The following is a 12,434-nucleotide window of genomic DNA, read 5'->3' on the forward strand; positions in this document are numbered from 1 at the left end:
CCTCCAAGTGAATCAGCAGCTATAGGCCAGTCCTGAGGCAAGAGATCAGGCATTTAATTTTCTGTACTCTCCTCCAAGACCACTGAAGTCAGTAGGAGTTGTTAATTTGTGTTTATCTTTCAAATCAATATATTCCTTTTCACCAAAAGTCTATAAAAAGCAATGCAGAGACTGGAACATTTATGTTCCTTGACTAGGCTAATCCTAAACACCTTGCTGTTCCATCCTGGAGTACATTTTCAGAGTAGAGGATTAGACACAACTGCCATTCATAATGGAGAGATCCAGCTGCCAAAGTCCTCTGCACCTTTCTGGAAATTTATGCTTCCTTCTGATTTAAGTCTGATTTTGGATTGTGGTTACATAAAGCACAAGCGCAATTGCCTTTGTCTTGACTCCATCCCTGGGTAGTTCCCTCTCTGTCTGCCTTGACAGTCAGATACAGTTAAGAGGGTCTTGCCAAGGTGTTGCGTTCAGACAATGAATGCTAATTACAGTTCTTCACACAGCAGATTTTTTTCTCTCTTCTTGTAAATTATATTTGTAGCCATCACTGTGATGCTGGTAACAAGATGTTACTCTCCCCACTGCTTTTGCCTGCTCAGGTACCCCAAACTGGCCGCTAAGCACCGGGAATCAAACACTGCTGGAATCGATATCTTTTCCAAATTTTCTGCATACATCAAAAACACCAAGCAGCAGGATAATGCTGGTGAGTATGGCCACTGCCAAATGTATCAAGGAGTTTGTGTGCTTAGAAGTGGAATAGTTTTGCCATTCTCTCATCACTTTATTGTAAACTTTGTTCAGATGATATCAGCTACTGCTGCTCATCAGCTTGAGGTGGTTGGTTAGATGGACTCAACTCACATGTCCACAGTTGAATTAACTACATCTGTAGTAGTAAATAAAAGAGCCCCAGAGTGTTTGGTTGGCTCTTTACCAACAGCCATGGCATGACTCCTGTCCATGTATCCCAATTTCCTCACCAGAACAGGATCCCTCACTGCTTACTGGAAGAGACTGGTGGCCTGTGCTACCTCCTCCTCTGCCCCAGCACTGCTTAGAGGAGCGTGTGTTGACTGCACCCAAACTTGTGAGAGCAACTCATGCTTTATTAGATGATGCCATCAGGTTCTTGGCCCTCTTATCTTATGATTATATTATGCTGTTATAACTAATTTGCTCATATAAACTGAGTTTTATCGACACATTCCATATAAAGTAATTAAAAGAAAGAAGTGAATTTAAGAAATTTAATTGCACTCCATAAGCTCCAGATTTTCCTTCACATTTGTTTATGAAAAGAAAGAGTCCCCCAGAAGCCATTCATATTTATATGCATCCCACACTGTCTTCTTAGTAAAATTGCTATTCTTCTCCACATTCGTTTCCCCTCAGAGAGGCAAGACTTCAGTGAGTCTGAACTCTGGTTGCTCCATAAAGCTGTGGATTTACACATCCTTGTCACTTGAGATGACCTAGTAGAATATTTGCAGTCATTCATTAGCGTACCTCCTCCCTCATATTACTGTTTTCACAGACAGAGACCTATGGCATGTTGAATACCATTGGCTTATATCATATCATTCATAAAACACTAGATTTTGCATGTTCCAGCTCTGCCACACATTTCATCTGTGCAATTATATTTCATTGCCTGGGGCTGACCCATGAGATAAAAATGGATAAATGAAGATTTATGTCAGATAACAATCTCCTCTGTAATATTTTTGTGTTGTTAACAGAAGGAAATAATTATAGTGCTTTGCCTCTCAGTGATGCTAAAAACTTGGGGTTATTTGTCTAATGCTAATGGGATGCTCAGCTAACCTTTATAGGAAGTTGTAAAATGAAGATAAATTAAGAGTTAGATTAAATAGATGTAACAACGAAAGTAAAATATCTTGGCCATTTACAAGGAAGTTTTATGGTCTGCTGTGCAACTGTAAATCTTCAGCTGTGCTGCCCCACATGCATGGTTCCAACTCTTGCTTCTCAGTGACTGCAATATACAAATCCCTGGGCTCACAAGGGCTGGCATCTCCAGCCAGGAATAAATGGTTGTCCTAGAGGTGTTTGCATCTGGCCATAAGAAGAGCTGGAATTGGTGTGATGTCCACTATGGAGAGATAAGGAATCTAACCCTGAAAAGCACTCCACATTTTCAGAAGTTGCAGTATGATTAAAGAAAGCTTTCCCTAGTTCTCCATAACAAACTCTTGGTTTAGGCAGTCTTGTAAATGACAATTAAGCACACCAAAGTTTTAGAGAGGAGCTGTTAAGCTGGAGGAGAGACACAATCTTTGCTCCCTGCAAACATCCTCACTCTATTTTTGTTACCTGGTTCCTGCTCCTGTCTCAACCAGACATTGCAGTCTCTGAATGTGCTGATGCTCAACATTCCTCTTCAAAGCAGAGAAAAGCTTTTAGCTTAATTTTATTACAGCTGGAGTGCTGCACTGCAAGGAGAATAAATCAGAGATGGGCAGAATAGAACTGGGTCTTTCTATCTATAACTATGTTCTTTCTATCAATGAAGTAAGGTCCCTGGGACTGTCAGTGCAGGCCTCAATTTCAGCAGAGTAATTGTCTGTCAGTTTTCAAGGACTAAGGAAGAATAGTTTCTCCCTAATCCCAGAGATGTTTTATTCACCTTCTGTCCAGTTCATCTGAACAACAGCAGTTTCTCTGAAGGCTGATTTAGATGGAGGAAAATGAGTTAATGAAAAAGCTGTTGTGTTAAATTTCTTTAGCAGTGAATAGACTGTATGCAGAGGAAAGGAGAGCAACACTGTGTAAATATTTCCTAATGAACCTGTTTATTTTTGATTGGTATTTCATAAAGTTTTGTAAAATTGCAACACTGATTCAAAAGGGATCTGAGATCATCTGATCTGGTGTGTATCATTTTACAACAGGTCCTGCTGCATTATTCAAAATAATAGAACAGAATCACAGAATCCCAAAAGCTGTGAAAGACCTTGAAATCATCAAGTCCAACCTTTGATCATGGCCGTGTCAATTAAACCATAGCACTGAGTGCCACATCCAGTCACTTCTTGAATACTTCAGGGATGGTGACTCCACCACCTCCCTGGAAAGCCCATTCCAAAGCTTAACAACCTTTTCAGTGACTAAATTCTTCTTGATGTCCAGCCTGGCCTTCCCCTAGTACAGCTTGAGGCTTTCTAATAAAGTAAATAGTTTTTATATTGTTTTAATATTATAGTCTACTATATTTATATGTTAAATAAATTTTATACATTTGTTTTTACATATTGTAATATTATCATTATATTATATTATATTATATTATATTATATTATATTATATTATTATATCTATTTTTCCTGTATAACAGCAGAAGTAGTTGTATATAGATTTCTGACCAAAAAAAAAATTTTTTTTAAACATAAAATGCAATTACTTAGGTGAAATCCCTTTCCCTGTCTCCACATGAGCAGATGAGATCCAAAAAGAACAGAGATTGCTGCTTGTGGTTATCATAAATGGTTTCTGTAGCTTCCAGCTCTGAGATAAAGGTAATATATGTCTTGTAGTCATCCTCTATATCTGTTCCTGGCTCCAGCTGATTCCAATGCTCAGGGTAATCTGGAAAGCCACACCAGTGACTGGAACATCAGTTGCATGTCATCAAAACACAAATAGAAGAAGAGTTGTTAGCAAATTAAAAATAGATTCTAGGACCCAGGTCATTATATAAACAATCATTTTCATTTCTTTTAATTGGCAGTAGAGGTAGGCTGGGGTGGGGGGGTGTGTGGGGCAGGACAGCAAGGTGACTAAAGCATCAAACATCAAGTTGTTTAAATTATGTTCTCTTTACTCAGGAGTCAGAGAAGTGAATTAAATAACATGTGGGATATCAGGCTGGGAATTAGTGACACCAGTGTCTCTGGCTGTGAGAAGTGTGGCTTAGGTGAAATTATGTGTGGCCATTCCTTGTAGGGTACTGGTTTAGGACAGGTCTTGTGTGTGCAGTGTGAGCTCTCACCCCAGCCGGGGGCTGTTACATCTCTGCGGAAAAGTGACACAAAGTGGTTGGGAAAATTAATGGTATTTATGCAGCATGAGCGTACTGGATGTGAGAATTGATGAGAATCTAATGCTCACGAAAGGAAAGTCCAAGCTGCTGTCCCTCTTAGTGGAGTTTGCAGCCAGGGCCATGGAGAAATGTCACACTTCAGGTGATGCCACTTCTGGCTGTGTCATTGTGGTATTTCCTGTCCTGAGATGGCACTGCTAACACATCCTTTCCATAGCTAAATGATTTTTTTCCCTCTGATAGTGAAAAAATCAGTGAAGACAATGAGATTGGTAAATCCTGGTTTTAGTGTGTGTCTGAGTCCTCCTATGTGAATGGACAGATACAAGGATACATTTGCAGGTCTGTTTCTAAGATTGTGACACCCTCTGCTGGCAAGTATATGAATGTATAAAGCAGCTTTGCACAAGCAGCTTTACAATCAGGGCGGAAACATCCCCTTAACAAAACAGGGTCCTTTCTGTCAAGACAGTTTCCTCTCACAAATGTAACATTGTCAAAAGAGCAGTGTTTCATAGTGACCTATCAATTTTGACAAAGTTTTCATGGAAAAAATTATGTTTTTTCTGGATGAGTTAAATTTACTTTGAAGTAAAAATCTTTTAGCATTACAGAGGAAAACAGTGATTTTTTTTTTTTTGGATTCATGCAGTACTTCATTAGCCACACACTGTTGTGTTTTATGCCTGGCACAGAAACAGGTGATAACCTTCTCCTGTAAGTCTGCGTGGCAATATGTTATTGATCATGATTCATTTACTTACCAAAGGTATTTGGCAGCGAGGCTGCCCTGATTTAATATTTCCCTGAATTTCTGATTCTTTTTTTCCATCTTTGTTTTCCTAACTTTTCTGTCTTATAATATAAAAATGTTGAAAGTTTTGGAACAGGCTGGCGAGGGCTGTAAGCCCAGAAGCAAACATGCTCATGCCATATCAAAGTCCCACCACTTTTAAGCTTCTTGAAAGGGAAGGAATTGATTCCAGATTTTCAGGATGTGGCAAGCTGTGTTTAAAGAAAGTGTGTGCATTTATTATTTCAAGTCAGTTCAATCTGAGCGTGATTCCTTCCACCCCCTGTGCCACTTGATAATTTTATAACAGGCCAGTTTGAAAGACTCATCTCCTCATTGTGGAATTAGATCTGTGTCTCAATAGCACCACTGGATTATTCAGTTCTTTGGCTGTTGTCACCAGGCTTCACCCCCTGTGCCTGAAATGACAAGTGCTCATTCACACATGGACAGGAGTCCTTGGGAGGGTTCAGTGCAGTAGTCTTAAAAATTATTTTCTGGGCACTCTTGCTCAAGTTTTCACGGCCAGTTTGAGAGCTTTTTGTTGCTAAGTGATTGTTTAATATCGAGAAGGAGGTCTTGTCAGAGCACAGGAAAGTAAACCGAGGTCTTGTGTGTTTACTTTGGTTCCTCTGGTTGATGCTGCGTAAGTCACTCATGCTCTGTACAGTCACCAGGGAGGCAACAATTTATGTATTCATTGGAGGAGGATGAAATCTAATTAATTGGCATGCTGTGTACATAGTCAGCATCCTGCTTATTATTTTTACTTGCGAGACTGTGTACTGCAAACCAAGGGGACAACCTGGGGTAACCACCCATTAACTGTCTCGCCTGAAATTGTGAGTTCTTTGGCTCGTAGAATGAGCCCTTTGATTTCATGTAGGAGTTTAAAAAGTTGTTCTTGAATTGAGTTCTTAGGGGGCACCAGCTCCAGTGTGGGTGGGCGCATTCATTAGTGGTACGGAAGGATATTTCACTGTACGGCTCCTCAGAAGGCGCTGAGCTGGGAGACCACCAACATGATTTCGTGCAGAGGAATTTCCAGCCGTCTGACCAGAGGACTCTGCTTGTCTGGTTTGGATTTACATCAAGAGGCCAAAAATAAAAGCGCATTTAAATCATTAACTCGCATGTGATTAAATGCCGTTCACCTCTTTCAGTAGCTCCATCACACTTTGTGGTTTGGTGTGTGAGGTGGGAAATGTCTCTCTCAGTGGGCTGTGTGTGTACACGTGCAGTAGAAATGCACACACACGTACAGGGCTGGAATTAAAACTGCCCTACATCAGTTTTACACTGTGGAGTTACTCCTGCCGAGCAGAGGGTCAGACCCCATAGCACAGGTATGTGCACAGGCTGAATTGTGCACACTGATCCTTCCTAGAAGCCATCATATGCCTCTTGTAATAAACAGAAAATCTGTTTTCTCCAAACCTCAGCTTAGAATATTCATAGTAATACCACCTGCATGGTCAGACCTTCTGTGGCACCTGAGCTACTTAATGTGGTGGGGCAACCTGGGACATGCTGACAAGTGTGGTATGGTCTGGCTTCAGCAGCGGGAGAGTGAGACATCGGTCCCCAAAGCACCTCCACGCGTGCTGGAAGGGTAGGGAGTCCCTTCCAGCCTGGCTTCTCTCAGCAAAAAGGGTCATATTATAACTGTAACTGTGATATGGCTTCTCCTGAGTCTTTGATCCTTCTGACCTGTTCCATGCCTAAAGGCTTCACCCTGTGCCTAGACAAGTTCCTGGCAAAGCTGTTCTTGAGTTTCCCAGAGCAAGTTTAAAAATCTGTTTGAATGCTCTTGTATTGATGGAAAGTTTCCTGTGACAGAGATCTTTGATCAGACTCTAATTTGGGACCAACATTATTGCTTTATGATTTTTGAACAGATTTTCTAAGTGCCATACAAATAAAAATATAAGTATGTTTGTGATGTCTGTGAATCAGCTTGCCTTTACATTTTTTAAAATTCTTTCTCTTTAGTTGAATAATTTCCATTTTCCACTAAAAACCCCACATGGGTCCAAGGCCCAGCACAAGCCACAATTTGTCCTGTGGTGTGACAGTACCAAGTCTTCTCTGTCATACAACCAGGAAGGACTAGAAAGAGCTTTTAAAATTGTTTTAGAGAAAATTACTTGCTTCACGATGGAACATGTCAGGATCACAGTTCTTCTAGTGAAAGGTGTCCCTGTCCCTGGCAGGGAGGTTGGAAATAGGTGACTTTTAAGGTCCCTTGGAACCCATGCCATTCCATGATTCCATGCTGATTCCATGATTCTTTAATTTTGGCCTTTTGAAGCACAAAAAAAGGGCTATTTCAGAACATTTTAAACAAGTTTTTATTGCTCCCCCTGAGCTGAATAACGTTGGGCTCATGGTAGCTAAAGTGCTTGGCAGCTTTACAAAACCAGCCCTAATATAAAAAATACCCAGTCTTTAAAACATATGTAAAATAGCTTTTCTGCAACATTTGTGGCACATAAAGTACCAAATACATGTTGGTGAGTGTGTTATAAAGCTTTTATTGCCATTCATTTGGGATGACCCACATAACTCACTCATGATATGTTAATAAAACTGTTCACTCTGTCTCCTTATAAAAACACACATATAAAGACCTCTAAAACTGTGGCGTAGCTTTGTGCTAACTTGTTAAGAAGTGCTGCAAGTTGCATTTATCATGTGTCCCAAATTGCTTTATCTGCTTTCTGCCCGGTAATCAAAGACTAAAATGCCCAGGAACAGCAGTTTGCAAAATAAGTTTTCTTGAGAAATAACTTTTTGAAAGTTCTCCTCAAAATCCTGCTGGCTGGAGGCCCAGAGCCATCAATATTCTGTCTGGTACCAGTGACAGCTTTAAGGACCAATATCTTTTGACCCACCTAAACTGAAAACTGAAATGTTATGCCATTAAAAGGAAGAGGTTTTCAATTTTCTAAAATGATAACACACCATCACCTTAATCTGAGAAATATGTACCTTACAAGGGAATACTTCTGAACTTTCCATCTTCTGAGACCTTGCTAATTGAGGAATGAAGATTTTCTGATGGAAACGTGAAAAACGCTATTTGAAAACAACACAAAAGGAACATTTTCTGCAAGTCCAGATGTGATCAGACTGCAGGCTCTCCAAGGCAGAGACTTGGTATGCCTGGTTAACAGTCTTAGACGCAGCCATTCTGGGAATAGTAAATACTTGCAGTAAATTTACCAACAGACACACTTTTCTGACACATCTGTGCTGAAGCAACTTTGAAGACATAGAATACCATAGGGAGGAAGTGAGAAAAAAGAAAGAATGTATTTATAAAAGAAATATGTATTTATATAATTTAAAGTTATAGAACATGCTGAAGTCCACAAGTTTAATGACATGATGAAATTAAGGCACTTTCTCAAGCCTTTGCTGAGTCAGGGCCTATATGCATGGCCAGGCCTAGAGTAAAACACTTGCAATGGGAACAGTAGTTGGCAGACACTCTCCTTTAAGAGGGAATTATTTCCCCTGTGTGTTTGAATATTCCTCCAAGTGCTGCTGGCTTTGCTGGGATGCTTTGTTCTGTTTCCCAGCTGAGCTCCCATGCTCGCACACAGGAGCAGTAGCACAGCTGGAAGTGGATTAGAGCAATCTGGCAGCAGCAGTCCTGGGAGGAATTAAGCGTCTTGGTGCTGGAATGGAAGGCCTAAATTACATTATTATTTAGAATTGAGTTTTAACTTCATTCCTCTATGATTTTGCCCTGGAGGGTAACTCCCTTTGTTGTGATAGAGTTGGTGTATCTTAAGGGTGTTCCCCACAGCAAGGACTTAGATGAAGTTATGGCCTTGCTCAGGTCAGTGTCCAAATCTTATATAACCAAATGTTCAGGTTTAAATACCCAACTGGTCTTGATGTCCTGACAGGATTGTTCACAGGCTTATATAAAGCTATTGCAGGCTATCACATGGTAGAAAGCCCAGTGACTACCTCCTGGAAGTCAGTTTGCAGAACTGTTGATGACTTCAAAGGGAAAAGAATTGGCCCAGGATCTTTTTTCCCTAAACAGATTTTTTTTTTTTTTTTAATGCATGCAAATGTTCATAAAATAACAGGGAGAAGAAGAACGTGATGTAAATTAAAATCAATGTTGCTAAGTTTCTTTATTATATATATATCTTCAGTCATTGACTTTCAGCTTGAAAACTGTTCTAGAAATGAGGTGACAAAATGGGAATCAGATAAATAGTTCTTTTAAAAATATCCTGGTTTTTCTGATTGCAGAAAAAAGTAATCTGAATTTCATGGACTTTGAGGCCAGAAGGATCTTTGTGTTATTTAACATCATCTCCTACAAATCACATCCCAGTGAGTTTTGCCCATTGAACAAAGATTTTAATGTTCCATCCTTAAAAGGATTTGGTTTGACTGAGCAGAGAACAGGAGAAGCTGAAGTGTCCTTGGTGCACTGAAGTGTCTTTGGTCTTTGAGGCTTTTTCCAGTCCCTGATCACTGTCTTACTGTTTTCCTTTGACCTCTTGCTGGAATTCTGAATGCCTTTATCTTTTCTTTAGCTGGGGACACCAGAACTGGGAAACAGGTTTTTAATACTTGCCACTACAGCTCATTTGCAACAGAGGCAATATGACCTCCCTACTAATTCTTGGATTATTTTCATACATCCAGACTTAATTATAACTGATTTTGCTTCCGTTCCTTTCAGGGAGGTTGAAGCATAACCACGATGATCCCTAAGTCATTTCAAGAGGCTTGAAACAAAAAAATCTCAAAAGCAGAGAAACAATGGGAAAGAATTAAGATGTGACTCATTTGAAAATCTCATAGTCTTATGGCTTTTTGTGTGTCAGTAACAATTTTTGAACACAAAAGTCAGAGAAAATCTGGAAATATTAAATAAATTTATTTGAGACTGAGATTTTCTAAGTGAACTGAGGGATTTGAGAACATAATATCTTTTAAATTTCATGCTCAGGTGCTGCTAGCTAGGCATTGCTCTGTCTCCCTCTCATTTGTCTTCACCAATACTGGAATTAAACAACGTAGTTGAAAACAGTGAAGTGCAATTGGGATTATCCTGGTCTAAACAGAAGCAGACTTTATTCTTCTACATGACTGGAATTGGAAGAAATTGATATTAGAGATTCAAGCACCAACAGCCTGTACAGGAACAAATTTCTTCACTTAAATCTTGGAACACAAGGGGTCCCCACAGCACTGCTGCTAAAGCCCAGCTGCACTCGCTACCACAATCTCACTTTACATTTATTTGAATGCGGATACATGAAGTTGGTTTTCCTTTGTCTGTCCCAGAATAGTCTTACTTGCTCTTTAGTAGTAAAACAAAAGTTTAAACTCTGAGTGAGCACACTTAAAAATCGAGATAGTGGAGTGATAACCTCATACCATAAATGTGTGTTTATAATCTGCAGGGCTTGATTTTATTTATTTGATTTTTTTTCCCCAAAGTTCCTGATGCAAATCAGCTGCTGCTTGTCTGCAGTCGCTTTAGGGACACCTGCACAAGACTAACATGGCCGAGGTCAGGATTAGGCCCTTGGGGATGTGCCCTAGAAATGATGCTTGTCACTTACGTGCTGCTACAGGGTCATGATGATTTGTGAAACTCAAGTTCAGTGCTGTTCTTCCTGGGGCACTTGTAGACCAGTAGTTTTACATTCACTTGCTTCCTGCCCTCAGGGTCACTTGGACTCCTAAGAGACTTGGGAATGAAGCTTTCCTTTGGTGTCATTTGAACACCTGGTTTTCTTCTTAAAAAACAGCATTTGAAGGTGCTCTGACCACATTCTTTATGATAATGTTACAAGTGTTGCACTTATTTCTTGCCTCCATTGTAAAAATGAGTAAGAAAAGGGAAGGGGGAAACCTGAGTTTTTCCATAAAAAAATAGAAACAAGTGAAAACAGTCTTTCTAGAGGCTTGAAAAACATGTCTAATTTACTATTTAAAGCATTATTAATTCACCTGCTTCGCTAGGTTTAATTTGGGAGTAGCACAGATGGTATCACAAAAATAGATATCAAGATGCCTCTTCTTTTTGTTATATTTATTGTTTATCGTGTCTAACCTGAAACATATTTCCACAGCTGGTGCATTACTGCTTTACTAATGCAAAGTTTGTGGCCAAAGAGTATTTTTATTTTGTGTATAGGAGGCAAGGCAAATGATTTAAATTATGTTTACAAGGCCATATAGAAAAGCTTGAGAAGAAGAGACTGAAGTCTCCTAAATCCCTGTAACCTCTTAATCCTTGGATCATTGTTCTCTGTCTTATGAAAAGGTAGCTGGGAATTGAGCTTTCAGTCTTTCTCATTCCTACTATGGAGGTTTGAGACATGTCTGTCAAAACATCCCAAACTTTTTGGGTCAAGCTCTAATCAATCAATCAATCCATCAATCAGCCCATCTGCATCATCAGTCTGTAGGTGGGGTGAGAAGGGAAGAGAGATGATAAAGGTGGGATCATTTCACCTAAATCTGTCTAAAAGTTATATATTAGTAATCCAAAAGTCCTGGTTTATTTCTGATCAATGCAGAGAGACATAAATTCATTTCTAAAGGGCATTTTGATTTTTCTTAAAATACGAGTCTAAAGTTTGGAGAATTTCCTTTGGAGGTACCTTCCTTTCATTGCTACCTATAAGAGATACTTGAACAATTAGGTCAGACTAATTACTTAACAATTAGATGGCTGAACTTAGGCAAGGGGAATCTTATCCATAAGCAAATCAACAGATTTTTGATGTGCCCAGGTTTCTGAGGGTGCTTGGGGTATCCCTCAGCTGTGTCAGCTCCATGTTCCTCTGAGTTCTGGATGAAGAGTTCCTAGGGCTTAGCACCTCCATTTCTCTCACTGCACATACACAGAACAACATATATGTCTCTGTTTATGCCTGGCTCAGACCATGTCTGAAAGCTGTTTTATGCCAAGTTGTGTGGCTGTTTCCATGTGTGCCCCTGTGTTTTTGTGACTTGCCCCATTCCTGGTGTTTGCTCACCCCAAGATCAACTGAGAGTGAAAAACCCCTTTACAAGTCCCAGCTCTGACTTGTCTGGAGGATGAACATGAATCCCTGTCCCCTAAAACAACCCCAAACCAGGAAAAAGTTGACTTGAAGAGTAAGAGACACTAATTTATTTCTCTTCTGTGTACACAAGCAGGTATTTGTTGATTCATTAAGTGGGCAGAGACAGACAGATCCACATGGTTGTGTGGGCATTCACCTCTATTGTGGGAACATGCATAAGTGTCTTTTCCAGTGAATATTGAATTATTTATCTGGACTGGAACATCTTTAATAGGAGAGCTGAATCACCCCAGAAACTCCCTTTGGCCCAGACTTAGGTATCTAAATACCTTGGATGCATGGGAGCACACAGCCTTCATTCTCCTCTGCATTTCCAATGGCTCCCTCAGTGACCTCCCATTCATTTGCTGCTCAAACCTGGGGATTTTATGAGGCAGAAACATGCCTGGAAAGGATGCTGCAGTGCTCAAATGGGCAATGTATTTGCCCTGTGGGCAGTAAACCCTAATATTTA

The 12,434-nt window shown here is 40.0% G+C and overlaps 1 protein-coding gene across 2 annotated transcripts in view; it reads left to right on the plus strand.

Annotated features, from left to right (window-relative positions):
* Positions 1-12,434, plus strand: part of CLIC5 (chloride intracellular channel 5) — a 69,801-nt gene that overhangs the window by 46,426 nt on the left and 10,941 nt on the right. For both annotated transcript variants that reach the window (XM_083856778.1, XM_083856779.1), the window contains exon 4: positions 606-712. In XM_083856778.1, the coding sequence (XP_083712904.1) occupies positions 606-712 (107 nt within the window). The remainder of the gene's footprint in view (positions 1-605; positions 713-12,434) is intronic.

Source organism: Zosterops lateralis (assembly GCF_965231275.1).
Source record: "Zosterops lateralis genome assembly, chromosome: 3".
Classification (NCBI taxonomy): domain Eukaryota; kingdom Metazoa; phylum Chordata; class Aves; order Passeriformes; family Zosteropidae; genus Zosterops; species Zosterops lateralis.